This window comes from Anopheles stephensi, chromosome 2, assembly GCF_013141755.1.
Source record: "Anopheles stephensi strain Indian chromosome 2, UCI_ANSTEP_V1.0, whole genome shotgun sequence".
Classification (NCBI taxonomy): Eukaryota; Metazoa; Arthropoda; class Insecta; order Diptera; family Culicidae; genus Anopheles; species Anopheles stephensi.
In genome coordinates this window covers 20,823,944-20,850,000 of record NC_050202.1, presented here as the reverse complement: position 1 = coordinate 20,850,000, position 26,057 = coordinate 20,823,944, and the positions used below count along the sequence as shown (strand labels likewise).

Sequence of the window (26,057 nt, the reverse complement as noted above, 5' to 3'; positions counted from 1 at the left end):
GAGGATGGGATGGATATGTCCGACGACGAGCATTCGGTCTCATCGTTACCGTGCAAAAAGTCTCGCTGGGAGCAGGATCATAAGGTACGCATCCCAAAAAAAAAAACAAAAAAAAACTGCCTACACATATGTTTACGTCACACACTGTACTCCCCCTCGGGACGCTAAAAGTTTGTTGTTGTTGTTGATTTTTCTTCCCCAGGATCACGCTGTCGATGCGGAGCGGGGAGGCTCGGACACTGGCGAACCTCACCACCACCACAACACAGCACACGACAGTGAGCTCAAGATGAAGATCCTGCACATTGAGGTGCTGCAGGAAACGATTCGCAACCTGCAAACACAGCTGCTCGAAAACAAAGCCAAGGAAACGGAACGTCAGGCCCGTATCTGCGAGCTCGAGGACGAGCTGAAGGATGCGAACGTGAAGCAGCTACTGCTCAAGACGAAAATTGCCACCACGAAGGCAGCCGCGTCCTGTGCGGCGAGCGTAGCCTCATCCGGCAAGGGTGGCGACTCGGAGAGTGAGGAGTGTGCCACGCTGAACGTTGCACCGGACACCGGTCCAGGCGGTGGGACCGTCGCACCGGCTCCACCGGAAATGGTGTGCAAAGCAACGGCCACTACCGAAACTGGCTGTGAGAGTGAGGTGGCGGTGGTGGTTGGTGAACCGGCGACCTCCACCATCGGACCGAACGAGCGGGAAGCCAAAATACTTGCCTTCGCCTCAACGTTTCTTATGATCAACCCGCTCGGTGTGCCGTTCGAGCAGGTCTGGGCGTACGTCGGCCGGTACGTGAACGAGATGAAACCAAAGGAGCTGGAAGAGGTGTTTGCACGCTACCAGCAGCTATTCGAACGATGCAGCACACCGGTTGGCGGTGGTGCTGCGGCTGATCAGCTGAACAGCAGCGTGGTGCCGCCGCCGCCGCCTAGCAGCGGCATCAAGTCTAGTCCTTGGTACAGATTTATTGCCCACAAATCACCCGTCACGTAAGTACGTCGAGCCGGAAAGGTAAAAGGGGAAGAAAGATCAAGTCTCACTCACAATAACGATCGCTTTAAAAGCCGACCGAGCAAACAAACAAAAAGAAATGGCCGAAAATTGCTTCTCTGTAATGAAGCGACGGTTTAGTCAGATACAATATTAAGCAACTCGTTTTAAAACAATTATTTCACCAAGTGATGTGCAATTCGGTCAATGTTGTCGCCCCCGTTGGCAGGGGGGACCGTCCTAGCGGATAGTGGATCGTCGATCGTCGATCGATGCGTTGCGTTAGTCAGCGTGTGTTTTTTGCTTTTAACAAAGAATAGCTTACACAGAATAGCAGTACAGTTAGCTAGTTTTTACCGTACCTTCATTTTGTCTGTAACACTTACCACTTACTTATCTTACACTTTAAAAAACTTTATTCAATGACGGTGCTTTTGGCCCCAAATTTTATACTCACCAAGTCAATACTCGTGTACTCCTCCGCATTAGTTGTGTACTACTACTACTACTACTATTACTACTAGTAAGCAGCTGCCTAGTAAGCCGTAAGGCTCTACATCCAATTAGGTCCATTCTATATCATCATCGATCTTACAATGTCTTCCTCGTTCGAGATGCATGCGGCGGTGCATCGTATTAAGCTAGACACCCGGTGAAACCTGAAGAAGTGATAATGTTTTTTTGTTCTTGGTTTTTGGACGAAACATTAAGAAGAAGAAACTACCCCAACAACCCCCTTTAACAGCGAACAATCCGTACCGCACCGATGTGAAGAACGCATCGTTTCATGATACTCGGTTTCAAATTGAATTTAGGAAGAGATGGCTAAGAGGCAGGTACAGGATACCCTAGTTTTCATACATAGTGTCATTTCTAATGATTAGGTAAAAGTATACAAAGAAAGAGAGAGCAAACAAAATTCTAGAAGAAACATTGAATAAGAAAACTGGAAGGCATTGCTTTTAGTTTCCCCACCCCTTAAGTAGCTGTGTATATGTTTGTGATGTGTGCGATGCAAATACCAAGGATTGCATCCAGTTTGTTTTGTTTCTGTGTCATAACGTGTTCGTTTAACGGGTCATACTCGTTCGTTTTTGTGCAAGGCGTTTTATGGTTTGTGATGAAACTGATTGTAATTTTACCTTTACACAAACAACCATTTTGTTACTCGTAGTGTTATAGCCAAATTTTAAGCTAAATTATTGCCCATGAGCAAAACAACAAAAAAAACGAAGGGAAAAAATAAGGCAGCAACATTTTATCCTAAAACACTCTACCACTCGTAACGATGTTGTACGTACAATGGCAAACATACGTAAAGACTTGAACTCTTTTTAGCGTTATTTCCATTTCCTTTTAGCCCAATACTCATTGCATCTAATAACTGTAAGGCTGTACGATTGAGTGACTCTTATTGTACCTACTACACATACTTACAGTGTCGGACAAACCAATAACATCATCCTACTAAGTGTCGTAGTAGGAGTCATAGCCGATTGCGCCTAAATGCTGCTAGCCGAACCCTTTGGCCGATCGGTAAAACAAGGAACGATAATCTGATTTTTTTTAAATCTCATCAATTGTTTCCTGGTAGCGTTCACCAGTGAGTGTTTCTACCGGCTTCAGAAGCTCGTAGTAGATGACGCCGAGCTGGTCCCACCAGATACTCAACCATAACTTTCGTGCTATGGTGATGTTCGGCCGGGCTGATGATGTTGGGATATGATTATGATTTTTTGCGCTTAGGATTGCTGAACAAAAAATCCACTTCTCGTCCCCCGTCACGATCTTTCTGTTGTGCCGCTGGATCAGCAATTCATGCATGACGAGTCTGCGTTCAATGTCCCCCGCGGCTTCAACTGGTGCGGTATCCATTTGCCCTCCTTCTGTATCATGCCTAACGCGTTCAGCCGTGATGAGATGGTCTGGCAAGTTACACCAAGCACGGCTGCAAGCTCTTCTTGCGTTTGGCAGTGATTTTCCTCCAGTGAAGCCGTCAATTCTTCGTCGGCGAACGTTTTGAGCTTTCCTTCACGTTGAGCATCCTCCACCGCTTCGAAAGCGTCGAAACCAACCCCGACACCTTGTTTCGCTTAGAGCAGCATAGCCGTAAACACTCGACAGCTGTTGATGCGCTTTGGCTGCCGTTTTCTTCGTTCGAAACAAAAACACCTCCCTTATATGCAGGAGCTTCTTCTTCTTCTTCCTCCTTGGCACTACAACCTCGAAAGGTCTTAGCCTGCCAGTTCTGACTTTCTGGGACTTGATTTGACCCATAGTAAAGTAGTCAGCCCTACGTACGGGGGAGGCAGTCTGGATCGGATTTGAACCCTGGTCCTGCCGTGTGAAGACCGGCGCCGTTATTGCCTCGGCCACCAGACCGCCATATGGCGCTTAACCAGCTCAAAATCAGACATTTTCAAGCACTACGAACATTTGATTTATGATGTTTGTAATCGTCAAAATCGCGCCACACTCCACAGTTGCTCCATCGATTTCAAAACGGCCGTTTGATTTATTTGCGGACCTAATAACAATTCGTTATGGTTGATCGTTCTGCTGTTAGTAGTAGTAGACACAATTGCATGATCGGTATGGTTCCTTTGGAAAGCGATGTCTCTTAGTAGACGAGGCCATATGAGCGTCGCTAGGCGACGAGCATAACTTCGCTTAGCTACAAGGACGGGGAAGCCATTCAATAAACAAAGCCTGTGGACGGTGAAGCACCTATGGTGACTAGATATCTTAGTAGACGAAGTCACCATGAGCTGAGGCTCATTAGGCGGCGAAATCTCTTGTGACAGCAAAGGGAAGAGCATCTTAACTTACCAGACGAAGTTGTGCGATTGTGAGTCCCAGACCGTACCTGTATCCGTGGTGAGGACTGGCTAGAATTGTTTTTTTTTTTTTTTTTTTTTAGAGAAAAGATCTTCAATGTGCGAGTGAGGATCACAGTCAGAGCCTGTAGTTCTCGGCGCGTCTACCCATAAACCCTGGGTTGTTATAGTGTTTTGTCCGACACTGCTGTATGTCCCGCATGCGATCTGCAGAACAAACATGACGCAAAAGCAAGGATTGAGAAGGTAAATGGGGCACGATCTCACGATCCTTTCGGCAGTGAACATACTTGTGTAAACATCTTTAAAACAAAACCAAAAACCAATCCTCTTTATTGTCAATTACTGGTGTTATACACTTTAAAAATCGAAACAAGCTTCGTTCGCCTAGGGACACTAGCTGCATCCTAATGAGTGAGAATATCTAATATTATGTGAAACTAAACCAAACAAGCATAACAAACACACAAATCATAAACAACTCGACGTTCGATCCGATTCGTGCGATCGGTGTACTGATAAAACGTGGTTTGCAAAACACGCGAGACGACGATTCGATTGCAGGGGCACGATGTTTTTTTATAAGGGTTGTCGTTTTGGTAGTTTCCGCAATGTACTTTCTACTTACACTTAGCTAAATGAAATGACGACGACGACGATGTGCTGACGGGTGCCGTGGTGCTATGCACACCGGTCGTTAGACGAAAAACAAAATCCTAAAACACCGGAAGGAGAATAGGTTTTGATGATAAGATTACAATGTATTAGTATCCTACTGGCAGCTATAAGAAACAACGCGAACAACGCACACACACGCACGCTGTGTACGCGTTTCGTTGGCAAATGCTCTCGATATAGTTGTCTAAGCAGAAAAACAAACACATAATCCTACCAGTACCGCAACTAGTCTCGGCGTAGCGCCCTTTCCTGTTTTGTATCTCAATTATTCATGAAGTTACTTAAAAAGAAGCCATATTATATTGCATACATATATACCAAGAACTCCTTACTCTATTGACCAACTGAATTAACGTTAACGAAGGCGACACACTTACCACGTGAAAAAGAAAAGCAATCTTTATATCGTTCACTTTAACTTCATAGGATCCTCGCGCTGGGCAAATGGCTCAGGGCGCAGCCGATTGTTTGTACTCCTTCTAATATACACACTTACAGATACATATATACGGTCGGTAGTCGTTTGTATTTTCCCGTTTCGGTTGTGTTGTGCTTTGCGTGCCGAAGTTCAAATGTTCAAATTTTCGTACAATAAAACAGTGAAGAAAAAAAACACACAAGCTGGCGATCGTTTGGTGCCGCGTTAGCGCTTTTCCTTTTTCGCTTTCTTGTCCTTGGCGAGCAGGCCCACGCCCGTATCCCGCATCCGGATGCCCTTGAGCGTGTTCTTCAGGCTCTTCCGGCCGTGGATCTTCGTCCAGAACTGGTGCATCGCGTCCGTCACGAGATCCTTTTCCTCCTCCTCGATCGAGTTCGCGTTGTCCATGCGCATCTGGCGTCGCATGCGCTCCCGCTCGAGCTCCTTCTCCTTCAGCTTGATCTCCTTGATCTTCGCCTCGAGCAGACGCTGGCGGCGCATCTCACGCTCCAGCATCCCGGACAGTGCCGGTTTGTCGTTTGCCGAGCTGAACGTTAGGTTGTCGGAGATTTCGGTCAGGTAGATGGTCCCACTGTCCGTGCCGTTCGCGATCAGCTTGCCGGCCTTGTGAACGCGCACGGACCAAAGCGGTGCGTCGGACAGCTTCAACCGCAGCACCGGCCCGTCCAACCGATGGATCACGTCCCACGCGTCCATCACCCCGTCCATGCGGCAGATAAACACCAGCGAGCAGCGGGTCGGGCTCCAGATGCCACACGTCAGCTGTACCGCGTACTCCTTCGTCCATACGATCGGGTTATCCTTGCAATCCTCCGTCCAGATCTTCGTCTGCCAATCGCCCACGCTGATGTAGTTCTTGATAAACAGTGGATTCCGCTCCACCGAGTAGATCGGGCCGGTGTGTGCATAGATCGTGGACTGTATCTTATCCGCCGGCGTTTTGTACTTCCGGCTGCAGCTGTAAATCATCCCATTCTCCGTACCGACCGTGTACTTGTTCGGCATGGTCGGTTCAAACTCTACCGAGCACACGCCGAAGCAGTGGCGCGGATCCTCCTCCCGCGACTTAACGTCCTTCGGTGCGAGGTTAAGGTAGTCGTACGGTTCGGTTAGATTGCGCAAATCCCACCACAGGATGCGCCCGTCGGTCGAGCCGGAAAGAAACTCGTTCGTGGTCTTCGAGCTGGTCCACAGTACGCGGGTGACCACGTCGTTGTGGCTTGCTTCGCGCTGCGTCGTTTCCACCGGTGTCCCGGACGCCCGTATATCCCAGATTGCCACCTGCCCGGAAAACAAACCACCCGCCATCTGGCTAGGGTCCTTAAAGTTGTACTCCAAACAGCGCGTCTGGTACGGGGGAAACAGCTTCTGCAGCGGACTGTTGGGATGCTCTGTAACGTGCAGCGAGCAGGGGTTCGGGTAAGTTATATGCCCTCTTGTTTTTCGTTCTCGTTCATTTCTAAACCCTTCTCTTACCAATGTCCCAGATGTAGCAATCGGTAGTGGTTCCACGGCGCTGGCCAATGTTGCAGTGTGCCGAGGCGAAATGATTTCCTTCATCGGACCAGCAGATGTACGTGCAGGAGCGCTTCTCCTCCAGGTAGTCCTTGTACACGTGTACCGTTTTCGACGTAAACTGTTCGATCAGCTCATGCTGCTCAATGTCTTCGAAGTAGTTCTGGTAGATGTTGCACGCATTGTTCTGCATTATCGCGTGATCTATCGTCTGCGAACGAACCGGGCGGAAGCATACGAATGAAAGGTAACACATGATCAACAATGTCCACACGATAAGTAAATGAAAATAAAAGAAGAAAACTTTGTACAAGACGCCATGATGAGAAGGAGCTTTATCAGAAGGAGAGCTAAAACAGCTCCAGTATTGCCAAGATTCAAGGTAGTTAGCAGAATAGTTGAGAGTCAATCTAATGATTTGTATATGTTGTCGGATGAAGACATGATCAAGCGATAAAGCGCCTTAATTTTGTCCCATTGTTGAGAGGGTTTCTTCTGCTTTTTTTGGCCCAATAACCTCCTCAGGACATGTCTGCCATTTTAGCTTACTAGACTTAACGAGAGAGAGACGACCACGTAGCTGGATAAGTCACAGCCCTCCCAACGGGTAAAAATAGTTCGGATGGGATTTGAACCCCGGTCCTTCCGTATGAAGACCAGCGCCCTAGAGCAGTTAAATATCCTAAATTAACACAATCGTAAGATGCCACCATAGTCAGCACCGACAATAACGATTGATGCCAGCAGGCTGCCGACCGGTCATACCGCAGCCTGAGGAAACTTCTCCACTCTGAATACCTATCGCGAAGGACGAAGCTGGGACTGCACAGAACATTTATAGTCCTAGTACTCACATACGCCTCTGAGACATGGACTCTGCCCAAAACTTTCGAAGCCCTCTTAGCCCCGTTCGAGAGGAAGATGCACTGAATTATTTTTGGCCCCGTATGAGTACCCTACCCCGTATGTGATCTCACCGTGGTGTAGCTTATTAGACTCGCCAGGCTCCGGTGGGCTGGTCACGTCATGCAAATGAGACCGGACGACCCAGCCCGTAAAGTCCTTTCAGGCCGTCCACGGACGGACAGAGGAGGCGTGGAAGGTCCAAATTGAGATGGAGAGTGATGGCATTGATACGTCCACCAGAACGGCCGGGATAATGGATTGGCAGAAGCGGTTGTAGCGCCTGATAAGTAAGTAAGTAAGATGCCACCATGCTAGAGAACAAGGCGGGCTCTGATAACATTGCTCTCAGACTTCAGAATAATGCCTATGTCTTCCAAAAATGTTTCAGTCAACATAAATAGTTCCACACTATCCTTTTTTTTGAGGCTTATGCTACTTTTCACATTTTTTTTTTTTTGTCATGGCAGGCCGAGACCTTTCGAGGTTGTAGTGCCACCGAAGAAGTGAAGTACGAAGCTAGTTTTTTATTTCCAAACCAACAATTATTCTCTAATTTAACGCTAAATTTCAATTGCAAATGTCTTCCTTCTGTACAAAACTATGTTCACCATTTATCAAGGTGATCGCTTAAGGATCTACCCTATCGAACACTTTCTTCATCCATGTTGCAACTGTTGGGGGAATTTTTCTTTCAGATTGACACCTGATTTCAACTTTGTCCTGCTGAAACGCTGAAACTTTGCCATTCATCCATTTTCAAGGGAACTGCCGCTGGTGCTCGATTCCCCGAAGTGCAGTGCAGTTCCAAAAATCGGTATTTAGAACCGTGCTTTGGCCCGATATCGATTTCCTGCCTCCAGAATATCATCCATTTTAGACACTCTTCACTTTCGTCGACGGGTGGCAAACCCGGGGGGCCACTGTGAAAAGTGAAACCGTTTTTTGCCCAACTTTAAACGTCCACCGTGGCATATCGGTTCGTGGTAGGTGTCGAAACAATTTTTTTTAAATCGCGTGTCGGCGTTTCGATGGGAATGAGAAATGTTTTTTTATGAGTGTGAAGCGAATGCAGCTTCAAAAATAACCGAAACAAACAGGAATCAGGTTGCGATGAGAGGGGACCACCCGCAGGTCACCCATGCTTACCCTGGTAAGGCCTCGCATCTGCTGTACGTAGGCTTCACTTTTCTCCTGCTTTCGGCGATAGCGCGTCATCAGCTCCTCGTCACGCCAGCAGTCGATATCTTTGGGCCAACCGCCCTCCACATGGGTAATGCCGGTGTGTACCAGCCGGTTGTGCACCGTCCAGACGGGCGTGTTCAGTATCCATCTCGTGCTCTGCGTACCCCGGTCGACCGGATTCTGTATCTCGTACTGCTTGGCCAGCGCCTTGTTACCGACCAACGTGGCTTGCACTTCGTTCTCCTCCTGGAAGTTGACCGTTTGCCGGATATCCTTCCGATCGCACATCACCATGTAGCGGGTCCAGTTCTGCTCCATCTGGCTGGTGCTCACGTTGGTATCCACCTTCATTTTGATGTTTTTCAACTGCACCTGAGCCAAACGGACACGAATGCAACAGGTGTGCGTCACAGGAAGATGCACGTCAACTGAAACAACACAGGTGATCCAGGGAAACACACACACACACACGTGCTCGTATCAAAACCACGTGCCCAGAATCCGCGCGGATAAAACGGTTCGCCCAACACCGAAACCACGACCGTTACCGACCGATTCCCGAATGTTTCTATTTGCCGAGTGCGCACCGCTTCCCGTTCTGGGGCGGCAAGCTCTAACCTCGCGAATACTCTCTTTGGCGCCAAGCGTTTCCATCGTGGCAAGTTTGATCGATAAAGCCATACTTGGGGAGCATGGCAAATCTGGACGTGTCAGTGGCGTGACGACCGGAAAAAAAAGTGTTCCACAATATTCAACCGGTGCTTAGATTTATAATTATACCAAGGCCACGGGAAGGATTCGGTGCACGGAAAGTGGTGGAGTGGCCTCAACTTTTCATTAACACACATCAGGGCGGAATAGCATCGCTTGTGCAGCAAGCGTTTTGAAACGCTTGGTCCCCGTAACGCTATTACTATGGAAACGGCCCCCATGACGAACGCTCAGTAACCATGTGCGACCCCCTAACGACAGGCTAACTTTCCCAATCGCAGTAAACAACCTTGACAGTTTCGTGAAAAATTCGACGCACCTGCCATTCGAGGGCTGATAGGCATGCAAATTGCTTCACTGATACTGTTCAGCTCTACAAACAGCTCAGTTAGTAGTTACTTGATCTTTGGAATTTGCCTTAAAAAGCCCAACCTTGTACCCATTTCCCAGAAGCGGAAACACATCGGACGACCTTAAGTGTTGTGTTTGAAGCTCGACAATGGATATACAGTACGTGTACCAGAAGGAGCGGCGTGAGTTCGGGAAGCAGTGTCTGTTCTCCGACAAGAACAAGGTGGAATTTTCCGAACCGGCCAACCATGACCTGTTCCGCGAGTACATACTGCGGGATCCCGTATCGGTGGGCACACAGTACAGCCGCCAGATGGCGATCAGCGAGGCAAACACGGAGAGTGCCGAGTACGAACATCACGGTATCCTGCATTCGGAGGGCGGCTGGCCGAAGGATGTGAACTATCTCGACCCGGAGCAAACCGTACGGTACCGGCGGAAGGTGGAAAAGGATGAAAGCTACATCAGCCAGCTGATGGCACTGACCAAACCGATGGAGCACTGCATCTTCCAGAACAATGCGGTCAACATCTACGAGAAGTACTTTGACGATCTCGAACCGGCCCCGCTGATCGAGCGCAGCAGCTCGCGCACGCTGAACGTGTACCGTGATCCGAGCATCTACAAGCAACCGGTAACGCACCTGTCCTGGTCACCGGACGGTGGCACCAAGATTGCCGTATCGCACTGCAACATGAACTTTGGCGAGGTGCTCGGTAAGGCGGTGTGCTCGTACATCTGGGAGGTGGAGAACCCGAACGCACCGTTGCTGCGCTTCAAGCCCATCAGCTCGATGATCTGTCTGGAGTACAACCAGAAGGATCCGACGACGCTGGTGTGCGGGATGTACAACGGGCAGGTAGCGGCCTGGGACACGCGGAACGAGCAGGAACCGGTCATGATTAGCGAGCGGGAACACTCGCACCGCGCACCGGTAAATTCGGCGCTCTGGATTAACTCCAAGAGCGGTACGGAGTTTTTCTCCGGCTCGTCCGACAGTCAGGTGATGTGGTGGGATACACGCAAGCTATCCCAACCGATCGATAAGCTGCTGATGGATCCGATCAAAGCGGACGAGCAGGATCTGTCCCGTTCGTACGGTGTCAGCTGTCTCGAGTACGAAACGTCCATTCCGACACGGTTCATGTGTGGCACCGAGCAGGGTATGCTGTTCTCGTGCAATCGAAAGGGAAAATCTCCCCAGGAGAAGATTGTCTTCCGGGTGAGCATTGTCGCCGTCGGCCAGTTACGTCCGGTCGACGAAGACGTTCTATGACGTTTTTTTCCCCCCCCTCACAGATGCAATGCCACACGGGACCGATATACGCGCTGACACGCAACCCGGCGTTCGTGAAGAACTTCCTCACCATCGGCGATTGGATCGCACGGATCTGGTCGGAAGATTGCCGGGAAAGTTCGATCGTCTGGACGAAAAATCACGACGTCATGCTGACGGACGGTGCCTGGAGCCCGACACGCTACTCGCTGTTCTTCGTTAGCCGTGTGGACGGTGTGCTGGATGCGTGGGACCTGCTGCAGCAGCACAGCGAACCGACGCTCAGCATCAAGGTGTGCGACGAAAGCCTGAAGTGTCTGCGGGCACACGAATCGGGCCGGCTGGTCGGTACGGGCAGCGTGAAGGGTGCCACCTTCCTGATCGAAATGTCCGAAAACATGACCTCGATACGGAACGACAAGCCACTGTTGACGGCGGTAGGTAGCTTTGCCCTTGAAGGATTTTTTTTTGTTTGTTATCGACAGGTTTTCTGCTACTACCTACCTTGCTGCCCCGTGGTCGAGGTCCGTCCACCAGTGCGGTCGTTAGTTGTAGGGAAGTGGAAGTGGTTCCAACTGCCTTTAAGCAGTCCGCTTCCGAAAGCCTGGTGAAACGTGGTAGGCAGTTCCATGCCTAGATATCTGAAGGTTCCTCTTCGAGGTGATCGAGAATCTGTGGAGATATGACAGGCAGTTCCATGTCTAGATACCTGTTCTTCTTCGAGATACGGCACAGGTTCCTGAAGGTTCCTCTGCTAGCTAATAGAGCATCTTATAGTTGTATCACCTACATCCTACATTGATTTCTTACTGCAACTACGTTAGCGGAGCGGGTTTTTTTTTTTGTCTACTTTTCTCATGCTATCTTACATTTCTCATCGGCCAGATGCTCGAGCGTGAAAACCGTCGCGAAAAGATACTGGAAGCGAAATCGCGCGAGATGAAGTTGAAGGTGCGCACCTTAAACCGTCAGGACGAACATACCGAGGACAAACCGAAGCTTTTCCAGTGTCGCTGTGAGTATTACCCCCGGGCGTTGTGTATGAAGTCCGACACACAATTGAGCATGATGCGTATTTCTAGCTGCCTGTGAAGCTGCCGAACAGGAGTACCTCCAAATGCTGGAAAAGGAACGAAAATCGCGCCATCCGGAAGAGTACGAGGAAGGTAAGTAGACGGGTTAGCAGGATAATCGTAGCTCTGGTTTCTGAGTTCCTCAACATGTATTTCCGTCCCGCAACCAGAGTATGATCCGAAGAAAGTGAGGAAACCCTACAAACCGGACAACTACGAGTCTGATGGTGAAAACGAGTGATGGCGACTCTTGCGCAGTTCACTTCCTGAAGCGTTACGCAAATCATTTATTACAAGGACGACGGGCCAATTCATTGCTGCTGTTTTGGAAAATGGTTTCTTTTGGTCAACATTTTACTCCCTTCACCATTGCTTCTGCCCTTACTCTTTCTTCCCTGCTTCCGGGGGATCAACAGTCGACAAATCTCTAGTAATCAGTACTATCAACGCGTGTATAGCGCCAACTAAGGAATAGTGTACACATCCCTCAATCAGGTGCAACTTCAAACGGCTTTGCAGTGTTTATTGTGATAAGGTTAGCTTTTTGCAATATTTTAATAAGTATGTTTAGGCCCCAATAAATGCTCCAATGCCTGTAGGACAAAAACGTGAGGTACAATTCCGTTTGGCTTTTCTCTCTCTCTCGCTAGTAAACCTTTAGCTTTGCCTCCACCTCGGCCGGATCCGCTATCGTGCACTCCACAATGGAGTACAGATTCTGAAACCGTACGGCTGAGCGTCGCTTTACGATCAGCTTCACGGCACAACGATCCAACAGAAATTTCCACTTCAAGTGTGTCTTCTGGTCGTCAGTTTGTCGCTTAAAGCTGGCCACATCACACTGAAGCACAGCTTCGGCCACCCGGCTAACCATCCGACATCCGGCCAATGTACCCGTGTGGTCCGTAATGTCGACGGTAAGATCGAAAAACGGCTCTCGGCCACCAGCTGGACAGTCGTACCTGGGACAAGCTGCATCCTGTCCACGCACTAGCGCTCGACAGCTCACGCAACGTTCGCTCACGGTTCGCGTCGGGCCGTCGAGATCGAGTCGGGTAATTACGGCGTAACAGAGGGCAGTAAATTGGTCCTGCTCCTGTACCAGATCACCTTCCGTTCGGTCCAGTATCTGCTGCACGGTCATAACCGTGCTTATTGTGGCGGCTAAAAGAAACAAAACCGGGAATGTTAATGTACATGAGGTTGCGCTCTACCGCGTGTCGAAATGTATACTCAACGGTCAACGGAACCGGACGATAGCGAGCAAACCAAATCGATGTCCTGCGTGGGGATGCTTCTAGCATGAGCCAAAAGATTGCTCAGCTGGGCCAGATCGGGATCCTGCGTGATGATCGTTTTCCTGTCCACGGCCAGACAGATGGTTTTGTAGTACTCGCTATACTCCACCCTAGCGTCCACCAGCAGCAGTACCGTTTGCAACGGTGTCCACCGCTCTGACCAGCGGATATAGCTTTCGGACCAGAACTTCATCACCACCCCGGGATGGCTGCAATCCATCAGTACCACCTCACGGAACGATTTCACCTCGTTGCTTCGCGCCACCCGAACGTCCCGTTTGGCACGCAGCGCACGAACCACCACGAGCAAGTTGAACGTTTCCCCATTGCAGCCGGATCCGCTGGCAACGATATCGGCGAGCGGTATCGTCGAACCGGGCTGCACCAACGGTACCCTCAGCAGTGCCCGCAGCCGTGCCGTATCCTGCGATCCTTCGTGGCGTACTATTTGCGCCAGCTGTGCCTGATCGTTTACCGTCAAACAGTACGGCGAGGTAACGGTCGGTGAATATTGCTCCGATCGTCCAAACACCGTGGAAGAAACCTGTGGCCGGTTCACATCGATCACGTCACCAACCTCGAACGCGTTGTCGTAGTGCGCGATAGTGTCGGCCTTACCCCAGATGGTACAGTTGATTGTGTCCCGTGCCGAATCGCGCAGCGTTAGCGTTAGTACACCACGTGCCATTTCGAGACCGGCGCTGTCGCTGGTCGTATCCTGTTCGAAGAAATTCCTGTTCTTTGGTGGGCCGCTGAAAAAGCGTGGACTGCTCTTGGCAATCACAACGGCCACCAGTATAAAGTGGCGCGCCTCATCGTTGATTTGAGCGATGGTTTTAACGGTCGATAGTTCGGACGAGGCCATCGTCGTATGCTGCACTGAGCTGTGAAACTGTGGACAAAAGGTGTAGGATTTTTTTTTTACGCAACCGGCTCACAGCTTGCTTTGGTTTCGGGTCATAACCTCGTGAACGTATACCAATAGGCACATTGCCGGTGAGTACTGAAAATCTTGTTTTTTTTCTTATCTCTTTATAAAATATCAATCACACATGGACGATATTTTTAACGGTCCAATTTGATTCCGATACAGTGATGGGTAAAATTGCGCGTACACCAGCAAACGAGTTTCGTAACAGGAAAATTAGTCAGCTGGAAAATTACATCGAAAGAAAAACTAAAAAAAAAAGAATGCTGCACGTTATTCGTCTGGGAAATTTATTATTTACGGTTTTAAAATTTACGGTTAATTTTTGGTAAAAAGACTCGAGAAGGCCCCCCCTTGAATCTTTTGTGTGCAGCACTGTGGTCTGTCATTTTTATTGCACAGTGTGATTTTTCTATGGTCATAACTCGTTTTATATAAACATTGTGCATTGTTCCTTTATACTGTTACTGGACAGCGAGTAGAGCATGATAAGATGCATTGTAAGAAGTGATTTGGGTAAAAGACTCGAGAAGGCCCCCCCCTGACAAAATTTGTTAGGCGCTGTAGGATTTACACCTAAAGGTATGCAATCCGCAGTACACGTTGCGAGAGCTTCACAGTGAGCTTTCTGTGTGCTTTCAGTGTGGTCAAAATTGGTTGAAGAAAGTCGAATAAAATATTGTTATTATTTGATTAAAATCCCCTCTCCGCTAACCCTACCATTCATTTTGGCTTACAAAGGCCTCGTACTAATTTTTGGTCGCACTAGGGGTGAACAATCGGGCCTAAAACATGCACGGCGTTCTCGGACGGTAACGGAACAGTAATTCGATGAATACTTGTTACCGTGCATTGATATTCAGCAAAGGAGGAAACATAAGAATATCATCATCTCAAACCACTTGTTAAAATGTATTGTATCAAGTTCTACTCGCTGTCTATTAACAGTATTAAGGAACAATGCACAATGTTTACATCAAATGGGTTTTGACCATACAAAAATCCCACTGTACAACAAAAATGACAGGCCACAGTGCTGCACACAAAAGATTCTAGGGGGGGGGCTTCTCGAGACTTTTACCGTGATTTGAAATGTTATTATTCTAATTTTTCCTCCTTTTCTGAATATCTATGCCCGGTAACAAGTATGCATCGAATCAATGTTCCGTTACCGTCCGAGAACGCCGTGCAAGTTATAAGTCCGACTGCCCACCCCAAGTGCGATCGAAAATAATTACTTAGCTCTCAAATGCCAAAATAAATGGTCAGTATAGAGGGAAAGGGATTTAATCAAATAATAAGCAATATTTCATTCGACTTTATTCAACCATTTTTGACCACACTGAAAGCACACTGTGAAGCTTTCGCAACGTGTACTTACGGATTGCATACATTCAGGCGTAAACCTTACAGTGCTTAACAAATTATGTCAGAGGGGGGGGGCTTCTCTAGTCTTTTACCACTTTTTTTTAATCTGAATTCCTGCAAAACCCAGAAAAACAAAATATTTTCAATACATCGCGTACACACACTCAATAAAACATCGCCCAACGGGCAGACCAACTATCAAAATCGGGTGCATTTTGACAGCGGTTTGTTTTGGTTTGCCCTCGCATCATGTGCCGTGCAACGCCATTGCTCGTGTGTCGAAAGTCACGTAATCCGCTTGCGGGATGCATTTTTTACCTTCGACTCGGCTGGCTTGGTGGTGCACTGGAGTGAGTGAGTCGGAGTGGTCGAATGCAATCACCTGCGAAGGGTAAACAATCCCCCACCCTGGGAGTTGCCTTTCATCAGCGCGTTTCGTTCGCAACGCTACACCATTCAGACACGTTGATTTTTTGTGTTTTTGGTCAATGCTTAACATCACTTGAACCGCGTGAGCATTGGGACGTGAGTGTGAACTGTGTAAGTGTGCTGTTGACCCTGTTGACCTAACCAGCCAGCCAGCCAGCCAGCCAGCAAGGAATTTGAAGATTGGCCAACGGACAAAATTAACCATCATTCGGTACCGTTCGGAACGTTTAAACAAAGCGTGAATAGTGTGCAACGAGAAAACGGTGGATGTTACCATGGCAGCAGCACAAGTAGAACAGCAGCATCCGTTGGCGAACGACACGAAGGTCGTGAAGGCGAAACCCGTCCGCAAGGTTTTTAAGGGCGCATCGCGCGTTATCAACAAAATACCGGCCAGCTTGCTGAACGATCCAGCCCTGAACGAGGCCATCGCGGCCCTGCCCACCAACTACAACTTCGAGGTGCACAAAACGATATGGCGCGTGCGGGAAACGAAGGCCAAGCGGGTCGCGCTCCAGATGCCGGAGGGATTGCTGATGTTTTCGCTCGTCCTAAGCGACATCATCGAACGGTTCACCGAGGCGGACACCGTAATTATGGGCGACGTGACGTACGGTGCCTGCTGTGTGGACGATTTTACCGCCAAAGCGCTCGGGGCGGATCTGCTCGTGCACTACGGCCACAGCTGCCTGATTCCGATCGATCAGACCACCGGCATCAAGGTGCTGTACGTGTTCGTGGACATTAAGATCGACACGCTGCACTTTGTCGAGAGCGTGAAGCTAAACTTTCCCCGCGAGCGTAAGCTAGCGTTCGTTAGTACGATACAGTTTGTGGCCACACTGCACGCCGCGGCAAAGGAGCTGCGCGACGTCGGATACGACGTACTGATACCGCAGTCTAAACCACTCAGTCCGGGCGAAATTTTGGGCTGCACGGCACCACGGATGGGGAGCGGCGACCAGGAAGCTGCCCGCACGCTGCTCTACCTTGGCGATGGGCGATTCCACCTGGAGGCGGCCATGATTGCAAACCCGGCCCTGGAAGCGTACAAGTACGATCCGTACGAGAAAAAGTTCACCCGCGAGCTGTACGACCACGAAACGATGCGTCGCAACCGGAAGCAAGCGATCGATAATGCTCGCGATGCGCGACGGTTCGGGCTCATACTGGGGACGCTTGGGCGCCAAGGTTCGACGAAGGTGCTGGAGCATCTCGAGGGACGGCTGAAACACCACGGGCGGGAAGCGGTGATCATACTGCTATCGGAAATCTTCCCGTCCAAGTTGGCCCGCATGGAACACATCGATGCGTTTGTGCAGGTACGTTGGGGGACAACCGTGTGCTATATCTTTGCGATGCCTATCAAACCCACGAGATGGACGATGTCTGTTGGCAAGATCGACGTGCGGTGATAGATTCACAGTTGTTTCGAGAGTTAATCATTTGATTTCGTTACGTTCGTTTTGTAGTTCCGCACCGTTTTATCGACGGATTTTCAAGTATTTTTAGATTTGTCTGATGATTTTAGATTTGGCACCTTGAAACCCTTATAGGTTTACCGTTGTTGCAGCACAAGAAGACTTGTCTTGCTAAAAAAAAAAGAGATTATTTTATGGATTTTATGGAACTGCCGGCAAGCTGTGAGATGCTTTCAAAAACTTTTCTTGCCAAACCGTCAAAAACCGTACGGATGGATTCTGACCATGAAATGTAGAAGTTGTGCTTTGCCAGCATTACCGCATGTTTAATCGTTTCTGTTTTCCAAAAAAAAAAAAATAGGTCGCCTGCCCGCGCCTTTCCATCGACTGGGGTACGGCCTTCACGAAACCGCTGCTTACCCCGTACGAACTTTCCGTTGTGCTCGGAGATGCCGAATGGAACATACCGGAGTGTACGGCGGCAACCGAAGAGAAGCCCAAAACCGTACCCAACCTGGAGGTTGCCTATCCGATGGATTTTTACGCCAATGCAAGTCTCGGCCAGTGGACGCCCAACTTCAAGAAGCTGGACATCTGTGAAAACTCCACCGGTGGATGCTGCGGTCGCTGCAAGGAGGAAAAGGACAAGGAGGACCACAAGGAGGGAACGCAGGCAACGCCGGCACAGATTGTCGTGGGCGAAGAATAGTTTGAAATCGGTGAAATGTGAAAAGATGCTGACGTTTTTTTTTTTTGCTAGTAATAGAAAGGGAGGGAATTATTATTTATACATTGCGTACGCCACTAGACTAAACCGGAACTGCCACAAGCACATGTTACGAACCATAATCGTATCGTATACTCGCGTAGTTTTATAAGAACGTGTAAATAAATGACATACGCTAATTATCGAAATCCAGAATGTTTTATTACTATTTTGAAAATGCTTTTAGGCTTAGCGGAAGCATATTTGGCGTGACGATGGCTTCCTTATTGTGCCGCGAATTACAATCGTCCGGTTCTAGTGGGCTGGCCCTATCGTGAGAGTGGCACCCAACGAAAAAGCATGTCAATGTAAATTTGCCCACGATATTTCTGGAGAAATGACAATACGGCGTCTACGGGCCTATTATTATTGTAGAATCATTTACTGAAAATTTGTGAAAGTTTTTGTCATCCCCCCGGTACACGATGGAATTAACTGAAACAAAAAATCAAACTTTCGCTCCTAATAACAATTTTACAGTGTACAATTTAATTGTAAACAAGCGGCCGAAACGTCGCGCTAAATGTCCAGTTTGATGCGAATAGCGTTCCCACTGTGCTGATTCGCTGAGGCAGCCATTGCATTTCACGCATCGTAAACGAAAAGACGTATTATTGTGCACAACATCATACAAAGTTGTAGTGTTAACAAGTTAACAGTTTTTTTTTGTTCTTTTGTGCCGGTAAAGACGAAATAAAACAATCGAAATGGGTAAAAAGAAACAGCAGAAGAATGGTACGTATCGTTATAGTGATTGCGTAGCGGTTGTGAGAAGCTGTGAAAAAAGGGTTCCAATTGTGGTTGTTTTTACATCTGTTGCTTGTTGGAGAAGATTGCATCATCTTTTCTGCAAAAACTTTATCCCGATGGCTTTTCCAAATACACGGCTCAAGTACAGGAAGCTAAGTGCACGTTCATCTGGTTTGTTAAAGATTGTAACCCGATAGCTGCGATGTACGATTGTGTACGGTGAATTTGGTCTTTCGGGGGCTGCTTGCTTGCTGATGATATACAGTGGCTGCAACGCACACACACACAAATCTGGCAACGGTGCACTCATCTATGAGTCATGGTTGCATTTTTCTTACAATGTTTTTTTTTCACTGATGGAGTAATGATTGCAAAATAGCGCCGTGTATGGATGATGTTCGTTCTACATACATACACAGTGAGTGTGCTATCACTAGAATTGCCTGCTGAACGATTTGTGCACATCTTGGAACCCTTTCCCTTACGATAGTGCTTTCCAATGATTTTTTTTTTCAAACGAAGGACAACCTCCCGAACATTTACTTGCAATCGCTTACTTCATTTCGGTTGCTGCTTGGCAACCAATCTAGTAACATTTGGTTGCTAAACTGTTTATAGGAAGGTTTGTAAAAAGAGGCAGGATCCTTCATTTCTGGACTGTCTGTCCCAACTGTGTGCACTGGTATGTCTCCAACCTGTGTGCGTATTTGCGTAGGGACAAACCAGAGTTTTCATCGGTATCAGACAACCGCGAAAAAGCTTTCTATCTCACCATAATTGCACCTATGTCATCAAGTTTCGCAATCTCATCGAGTGCCTCGGCCCTTTAAGATGTTGTAGGTAAATAAAACAATTTTCTTCTACATAGTGCTTGGGGCCATAAGCCAAATGACAATACAACCGACAGCTGAAGCTCAACAACAACAGCAACAAGGTTCACAGCAACAGCGCCAGCAGCAAGAACTTCAACAGCGTCCGCAAGGTTCCCAGCAGCAGCAGCAGCAAGGTCCGCAAGGGGGACAGCAGCAGCAGCAGCAAGGTCCGCAAGGGGGACAGCAGCAGCAAAAACCTAAAGCATCGGGAAAAGGACAACAGCAGCAGCAAGGTCCGAAAGGTGGACAGCAGCAGCAAAAACCAAAAGCATGGGGTCAAGGACAACAGCAGCAGCAAGGTCCGGAAGGTGGGCAGCAGCAGCAAAAACCTAAAGCATCGGGAAAAGGACAACAGCAGCAGCAAGGTCCGGAAGGTGGACAGCAGCAGCAAAAACCAAAAGCATGGGGTCAAGGACAACAGCAACAGCAAGGTCCGGAAGGTGGACAGCAGCAGCAAAAACCAAAAGCATGGGGGCAAGGACAACAGCAGCAGCAAGGTCCGGAAGGTGGACAGCAGCAGCAACACCCTAAAGCATGGGGAAAAGGACAACAGCAACAGCAAGGTCCGGAAGGTGGACAGCAGCAGCAAAAACCAAAAGCATGGGGGCAAGGACAACAGCAGCAGCAAGGTCCGGAAGGTGGACAGCAGCAGCAACACCCTAAAGCATGGGGAAAAGGACAACAGCAGCAGCAACAACAACCCCAAGGATCCAAGCAGCAACAAGGGGCACCACAGCGTGAAACAACACCACGCCAGCAGGGAGACGGTGATGGTCGTGCAACTGGCAGTGCGTGTCCGCGTGACGCTTCCGTCACATCATCGAAATCTTCCGGTTCCGGTGACGGTAGCCTAAAGCCAATCGGCGAGAACATCGAGCAGATGCGTACAGCGAAGGAAAAGATTCGCCGGACCGATCTGCAACCGGTGCTGGTGCGCAGTGGAACACAGGGCACTCGTGGCAAAAAGGTGATAGTGGAGGCCAATTTCTTCCGGCTGCTGCTTGACAAGCTGAAGGGTGTAGCGTACCACTACGATGTGGCAATCGAACCGGACCGCCCGAAAAAGTTTCTCCGCGGCGTATTTGCGCAGTTCTGCCGGGAAAACTATCCGAATGTACCGTTGGCGTACGATGGGCAGAAGAGTGCGTACGCAACCCGCCAGCTGACCGATAAGAAGGCTAAGGTCATGTACCAGCCGGACGATGGCGGTAAAGCGAAAGAGTACAGCGTGCAGATGAAGGAGGCGGCCCAACTCGATCTGGGTATTCTTAAATCGTAAGAAAAACATTACTTTGTGCGTTTGCTGTTCGTTACGCGATTCTAACGGGAGGGTTTGGCACCTTTTTTTTTTTCTCTCCCCCATCCGTCCGTCCGTAGATATATGAAATCGAACGATACCACGTTCGCGAAACCGATGAGCGCGATCCAGTGTCTGGATGTGGTGCTGCGTTGCGCCTATGAGAACAATCCAAACTTTGTGCGGGTAAGTGTGTTAACAGAAGCAAATCATATTTATTTCAGCATTCCTGAAGACGTCAGTCCGGGGCAGAAGAGAGAATTTGATTGCCCTGGTTTCGTTCTCAGTATAATGAGCATATGACCAGAACGATAGCTGCGCCATTACACGCGCCCAGCACAAACGATCTTGGCTCGGGAACTCGACACTCACAAAACAAGCGTTCATATGTATATTGTGCAAGACCATACATTAGTACCTTCGTTTGTCCTTGAACGTTTGTGTTTCAACACTGGATTTCAACAAAAAAAAAAATTGACTTATCAGACCGTTCGTTTTCTTCCCGCTGCGTCCAGTTCAAGCGTAACGTGTACATGGTCCCTGACGAGCGCATCGACCTCGGCAAGGGACACGAGCTGTGGTACGGGCTGTTTCAGTCGGCCGTGCTCGGTTGCCGGCCCTACATAAACCTGGACGTATCCCACAAAGCGTTCCCGTCTGCGGCACCGCTGCTGACCGTGATCGGAAACATGAATCGGGGCAACGTGGAATCGATCAGCGGATGGGCACTGAACGAACTGCAAAGCTTCCTCAAGGGTATGGACGTAGTGTACAAGAACCCGGCAGGCGTCACCAAGCGGATGCGCTGCAACGGGTTGCGCGAACCGGCCAGCCAGCAGATGTTCAAGCTGGACGACGGGACGCGCCTCTCGGTGGCAGACTACTTTGCCAAGCGCCTCAACTATCGGCTGCGCTACCCAAATCTGCCCGTCGTGCACGTCGGCAGCTCGGTGCGTTCGGTGTACGTGCCGGCCGAACTGTGCGACATACCGGGCGGGCAGGCATTGAACAAGCACCACCCGGAGGAATGTACGCGCGAAATTATCCCTTACGCCGCCACCAACACGCAGACGCGCAAGCAAAAGATCCTCAGCCTGGCGTCCCAGCTGAAGTATAACAAGAGTCCGACGCTGAAAGAATTTGGCGTCGAGGTGGGCAGCGAGTTCGAGAAGGTACCGGCCCGCATCATCGATGCGCCACCGATTGAGTACGCACGGAGCGTTAAGGTTGCGCCGCAGTCCGGTGTGTGGCGGGCGGAAGGTAAGAACTTCCTCATACCGAGCACGGACCTGAGCAAGAAGCCGCTGCGCTGGCGCATCCTCAACCTGGACTCGAAAACGAACGAGGCGACGGTGAAGAAGTTTGGCGAGATGCTGCAGCAGCAGGCCGTACGGTGCAACGTGCAGATGGAACCGTTCGACATGAGCACGACGTACGTGTTGGTGCGTAACGTGGCTAACGCGCTGCGGGACATCGGTACGCTGCTGGAGGGCATCAAAAAGCAGGAGCCGGCGATCACGATCGTGATATTGCCGAGCCGGGGCGAAGTGTACTCCAAGGTGAAGCAGAAGGCGGAGCTGGCGAGCGAGCGTATCGGGATACTGACGCAGTGTATAAAGAGCTTCACGGTATCGAAGAAGGGTACCGACCTGAGCACCCTGAACAACATAATGCTGAAGGTAGGCAGGGCTGTTCAATCTGCCATGGCTTCGTATATATATTACGTTCCCGTTCGGTTTCAACTTTCAGATAAATGCCAAAACAAATGGAACGAATCACTGCATTTCGCAAGTCGCCGTACCACCGCTGGGACGCGGCAACGTGATGTACATCGGTGCGGACGTTACCCATCCGCTCAGTGACGACACGCCGAGTGTAGTTGGCGTGGCAGCGCTGTACGATATGGTCGGCTTCCGTTACAACTGCAGCGTACGGCTGCAGGGCGCCCGCGATGAGATGATACGCGACCTGGAGAACATTGTGCACCGGCAGCTGCTGCTGTACCTGCAGCACAATGGCGCGCTGCCCGACCGCATCATGTACTACCGGGACGGCGTTTCGGATGGGCAGTTTTCGGAAATTCTGACCATCGAGCTGCAGGCACTGCACGCGGCTATTGCGCGCACCAAACCCGGCTACAAGCCGGCACTAACTTTTATCGTCGTGCAGAAGCGGCACCACACTCGGCTGTTCCCGCACGGCAACGGTACGTCGGAGGGCAGAAACTGCAATGTACCGCCCGGTACGATTGTGGACAGCGAGATAACGATGCCGAACCGTTTCGAATTCTATCTGGTCAGCCATGCGGCCGTCCAGGGCGTTGCGAAGCCGACCAAGTACGTGGTGCTGTACGACGATTCCAACTGCTTGCCGGACCAGCTGCAAGCATTAACGTACAATCTGTGTCATCTGTTTGCGCGTTGCAACCGGGCGGTATCCTATCCCGCACCGACCTACTATGCCCATTTGGCCGCCTACCGTGGCCGGGTGTACATCAAGGAGTAAGTGTTCGTGCTGGATAAGGTTGGTTTGTAGCATTTTCTAGCAATCCATTATTTCACTTATTTTGCAGCCGGCGCATCAACATGAACGATCTGGAAAAGGCTTACCGTGACATTCAAATCATCTCCTCCGTCACTGACATCAATCCCATGTTCTTCGTATAAAGTTTGGTAGCAGCAGCAGTTGTAACGTAATTTGAGGCGATAACGGCGCCGGTCTTCACACAAAAAAAAAGTTTAAAAAAAGTCACAGAAAGCCAGAAATGGCAGGCCGAGACCTCTCGCGGTTGTGTAGTGCCAAGGAGAGATGAAGAAGAAAAAGTCGTAAGAAAATAAGAGAATACCCGGCATAGGCTTTACCTTTGACTGCCTTCCATATGTGCGTTTGTTATGTGTTAACCCCAGGCGGTGCCTGTGGACGATTACTATATTCAATTTAATCATAATTGGTACAACATGTTACAGAAATCTTAGCGCACCATGTCAGCCACCCTTGCTCGGACTTTCCCCTTAGCTGGAAGGCCAATAAATTCTAATTTTTAACCCAATTATCCACCCATTGCAAACAATTTTCCTTTTTCTATCGTGCATTTCATTGCAATTTGAAGTTAGAAGGTGATGTTGTGATGAGAGTGATATTATAATACATTATTAAACGTACACATATATATATTTATCTATTACTCGATTTATAAAAGCAACAAACAACCCAAATTTATAAAAAAAAAACACACAAAAAAAACGTTGGTAATTCATAAAATAAATTGTTAGACTTTGCTTCGTCTTGGAAGCGTGTCTAACGATACACGAAACAAGGGAAGAGGAATATACTGGCGTCTCATTAACCGACACCCGAAAACAACGTAACAGTTACAATTAAAAGTAGTTAGTCGAGCAACTCAGTTGAACCATCACTGCTTTGGTGTGAGCTGTTTGCTGCTGTTGCTTGTTTCGAGCGAAGAAAACGTTGACCGAAGCGCATCGACAGCTTTCGAGTGTTTACGGCGATGCTGAACGCGTTAGGCATGTTGCAGGAGGAGGGCAAATGGATACCGAACTGGTTGAAGCCGCGGGGGACAAATCATAGTCATACCCCAACCTCATCAGTTCGGCCGAACATCACCATAGCACGAAAGTTATGGTTGAGTATCTGGTGGGACCAGCTCGGCGTCATCTACTACGAGCTTCTGAAGCCGGTAGAAACAATCACTGGTGAACGCTACCAGGAAACAATTGATGAGATTTAAGCTGAGCACTGCGTGAAAAATGGGCCAGAATACTCATCACGCCACGACAAACTTATTCTGCTGCACGCCAATGCTCGGCCACATGTTGCGTAACCTGTGAAAAAACTATCTTAATACCCTCAAATGGGATGTTTTGCCGCGCCCGCCGTATTCACCGAATCTGTTCCGATCCATGGCACATGGGAGTGGCCTACCAGCAGTACTCCTCCTATGAACAGATCCAGAATTGGTTGGATGCCTGGATTGCGTCGGAAGACGTATCATACTTATCAGGCACTACAACCGGCTTTGCGGTCTTGGCCTGCTGCAACAATCCTCGATACTGCTCACGGTTTAGCGCCGTCGTTTGCCAATCCTTTATCCCGGCCGTTCTGGCGAACGCATCAACGCCATCACTCTCCATCTCAATTTGGGCCTACCACGCCTCCTCTGTCTGTCCGTGGACGGCCTAAAGGGGCTTTACGGGCTCGGTTGTCCGGTGTCATTCTCATGACGTGACCAGCCCACCGGAGCCTGGCGAGTCTAATGCGCTGTACGATAGTGAGATCATCATACAGCTCGTAGAGCTCGTCGTTGTAGCGGCTCCTCCATTGTCCTTCCACACAAACAGGGCCAAAAATCCTTCTGAGCATCTTCCTCTCGAACGCGGCTAAGAGGGCCTCGTCAGTTTTGGACAGAGTCCATGTCTCAGAAGCGTATTTGAGCAGTGGGACAATAAATGTGCTATACATGATTTTGGTTTTCGCCTCATTAATCTCCAACCCGAGATACTGTGTCGCTCGCTCGATCCTTTGATAAGCTTCTGCTACATAGGAGAGCCTCAAACCAATGATGTCTATGTCATCAGCGTATGCCAGGATCTGGATTGACTTGTAGAAGATGGTCCCCAAAGATTCAGCCCTCCGAGTCGCGGATGGCTCTCTCTAGCGCCAGATTGAAAACGGAGGCATCTTCTCCAAGATTTGCCGCATCGTGAAGATCTGGTCAATGGTTGATTTTCCGTTTCGGAATCCTCTCTGATAGTTTCCGACTATCTCGTCGACGAATAGGACAAATCGATCTTGTAAGATTAGGGAGAAAATCTTGTAGGCGGTATTCAACACCGTAATACCCCTGTAACTGCTGCACTCTAGCCTATCTCCCTTCTTGTATATGGGATAGATGATGCCAAGATTCCAATCACAAGCCATCGATTCGCTATCCCATACCTCAGTAATA

The 26,057-nt window shown here is 49.2% G+C and overlaps 6 protein-coding genes across 8 annotated transcripts in view; 4 read left to right on the top strand and 2 right to left on the bottom strand.

Annotated features, from left to right (window-relative positions):
- LOC118503482 (ecto-NOX disulfide-thiol exchanger 2) overlaps window positions 1–5,124 on the top strand; it is a 12,263-nt gene extending 7,139 nt beyond the window's left edge. Inside the window, exons 4-5 of the mRNA XM_036036784.1 lie at window positions 1–84; window positions 203–5,124. The exon at window positions 1–84 is cut by the window's left edge and continues 36 nt beyond it. Coding sequence (XP_035892677.1) covers window positions 1–84; window positions 203–997 — 879 coding nt within the window. The 3' untranslated portion in view covers window positions 998–5,124. The remainder of the gene's footprint in view (window positions 85–202) is intronic.
- LOC118503483 (dynein intermediate chain 3, ciliary-like) lies at window positions 3,889–9,084 on the bottom strand. The gene is made up of 3 exons (XM_036036785.1): window positions 8,516–9,084; window positions 6,425–6,674; window positions 3,889–6,339 (listed from the first exon to the last, which is right to left on the bottom strand). The coding sequence occupies exons 1-3, from the start codon at window positions 8,900–8,902 to the stop codon at window positions 5,153–5,155; spliced, it is 1,824 nt and encodes a 607-aa protein (XP_035892678.1). The 5' UTR covers window positions 8,903–9,084; the 3' UTR covers window positions 3,889–5,152.
- LOC118503484 (dynein intermediate chain 3, ciliary) lies at window positions 6,629–12,577 on the top strand. 2 transcript variants are annotated; one of them, XM_036036787.1, is made up of 6 exons: window positions 6,629–6,710; window positions 9,713–10,835; window positions 10,913–11,326; window positions 11,775–11,904; window positions 11,972–12,055; window positions 12,133–12,577. In XM_036036787.1, the coding sequence occupies exons 2-6, from the start codon at window positions 9,762–9,764 to the stop codon at window positions 12,201–12,203; spliced, it is 1,773 nt and encodes a 590-aa protein (XP_035892680.1). In that variant the 5' UTR covers window positions 6,629–6,710; window positions 9,713–9,761; the 3' UTR covers window positions 12,204–12,577. The 2 variants fall into 2 exon arrangements, with proteins under 2 accessions (XP_035892680.1, XP_035892679.1); XM_036036786.1 differs by lacking the exon at window positions 6,629–6,710 and having other exon boundaries at window positions 9,547–10,835.
- On the bottom strand, window positions 12,454–14,394 carry LOC118503486 (protein hold'em). The gene is made up of 2 exons (XM_036036788.1): window positions 13,201–14,394; window positions 12,454–13,126 (listed from the first exon to the last, which is right to left on the bottom strand). Exons 1-2 carry the CDS (start codon window positions 14,123–14,125, stop codon window positions 12,609–12,611), a joined length of 1,443 nt encoding a protein of 480 aa, XP_035892681.1. The 5' UTR covers window positions 14,126–14,394; the 3' UTR covers window positions 12,454–12,608.
- A 1,390-nt stretch (window positions 14,395–15,784) lies between these two features.
- Window positions 15,785–18,321, top strand: LOC118503487 (2-(3-amino-3-carboxypropyl)histidine synthase subunit 1). Its single transcript, XM_036036789.1, has 2 exons — window positions 15,785–17,307; window positions 17,768–18,321. The coding sequence occupies exons 1-2, from the start codon at window positions 16,261–16,263 to the stop codon at window positions 18,113–18,115; spliced, it is 1,395 nt and encodes a 464-aa protein (XP_035892682.1). The 5' UTR covers window positions 15,785–16,260; the 3' UTR covers window positions 18,116–18,321.
- Window positions 18,322–18,736: 415 nt separating this feature from the next.
- On the top strand, window positions 18,737–24,412 carry LOC118503481 (protein argonaute-2). Of its 2 annotated transcripts, XM_036036783.1 has the most exons (7): window positions 18,737–18,907; window positions 19,791–20,075; window positions 20,472–21,069; window positions 21,172–21,277; window positions 21,607–22,770; window positions 22,841–23,592; window positions 23,664–24,412. In XM_036036783.1, exons 1-7 carry the CDS (start codon window positions 18,880–18,882, stop codon window positions 23,755–23,757), a joined length of 3,027 nt encoding a protein of 1,008 aa, XP_035892676.1. In that variant the 5' UTR covers window positions 18,737–18,879; the 3' UTR covers window positions 23,758–24,412. The 2 variants fall into 2 exon arrangements, with proteins under 2 accessions (XP_035892676.1, XP_035892675.1); XM_036036782.1 differs by having other exon boundaries at window positions 19,791–21,069.
- Window positions 24,413–26,057: the final 1,645 nt, after the last annotated feature.

Coding starts and splice junctions, on each gene's coding strand:
- LOC118503481 (XM_036036782.1), top strand. CDS start 18,880: ATGGGTAAAAAGAAACAGCAGAAGAATG. Junction 21,070..21,171: donor GATCTGGGTATTCTTAAATC/GTAAGAAAAACA, acceptor GTCCGTCCGTAG/ATATATGAAATCGAACGATA. Junction 21,278..21,606: donor ACAATCCAAACTTTGTGCGG/GTAAGTGTGTTA, acceptor CGCTGCGTCCAG/TTCAAGCGTAACGTGTACAT.
- LOC118503486 (XM_036036788.1), bottom strand. CDS start 14,125: ATGGCCTCGTCCGAACTATCGACCGTTAAAACCATCGCTCAAATCAAC. Junction 13,127..13,200: donor ATCGTCCGGTTCCGTTGACC/GTTGAGTATACA, acceptor TGTTTCTTTTAG/CCGCCACAATAAGCACGGTT.
- LOC118503484 (XM_036036787.1), top strand. CDS start 9,762: ATGGATATACAGTACGTGTACCAGAAGGAGCGGCGTGAGTTCGGGAAG. Junction 11,905..11,971: donor GAAGCTTTTCCAGTGTCGCT/GTGAGTATTACC, acceptor GCGTATTTCTAG/CTGCCTGTGAAGCTGCCGAA. Junction 12,056..12,132: donor TCCGGAAGAGTACGAGGAAG/GTAAGTAGACGG, acceptor TCCCGCAACCAG/AGTATGATCCGAAGAAAGTG.
- LOC118503483 (XM_036036785.1), bottom strand. CDS start 8,902: ATGAAGGTGGATACCAACGTGAGCACCAGCCAGATGGAGCAGAACTGG. Junction 6,675..8,515: donor AGATGCGAGGCCTTACCAGG/GTAAGCATGGGT, acceptor GTTCGTTCGCAG/ACGATAGATCACGCGATAAT. Junction 6,340..6,424: donor TTGCTACATCTGGGACATTG/GTAAGAGAAGGG, acceptor TGCACGTTACAG/AGCATCCCAACAGTCCGCTG.
- LOC118503487 (XM_036036789.1), top strand. CDS start 16,261: ATGGCAGCAGCACAAGTAGAACAGCAGCATCCGTTGGCGAACGACACG. Junction 17,308..17,767: donor ACATCGATGCGTTTGTGCAG/GTACGTTGGGGG, acceptor AAAAAAAAATAG/GTCGCCTGCCCGCGCCTTTC.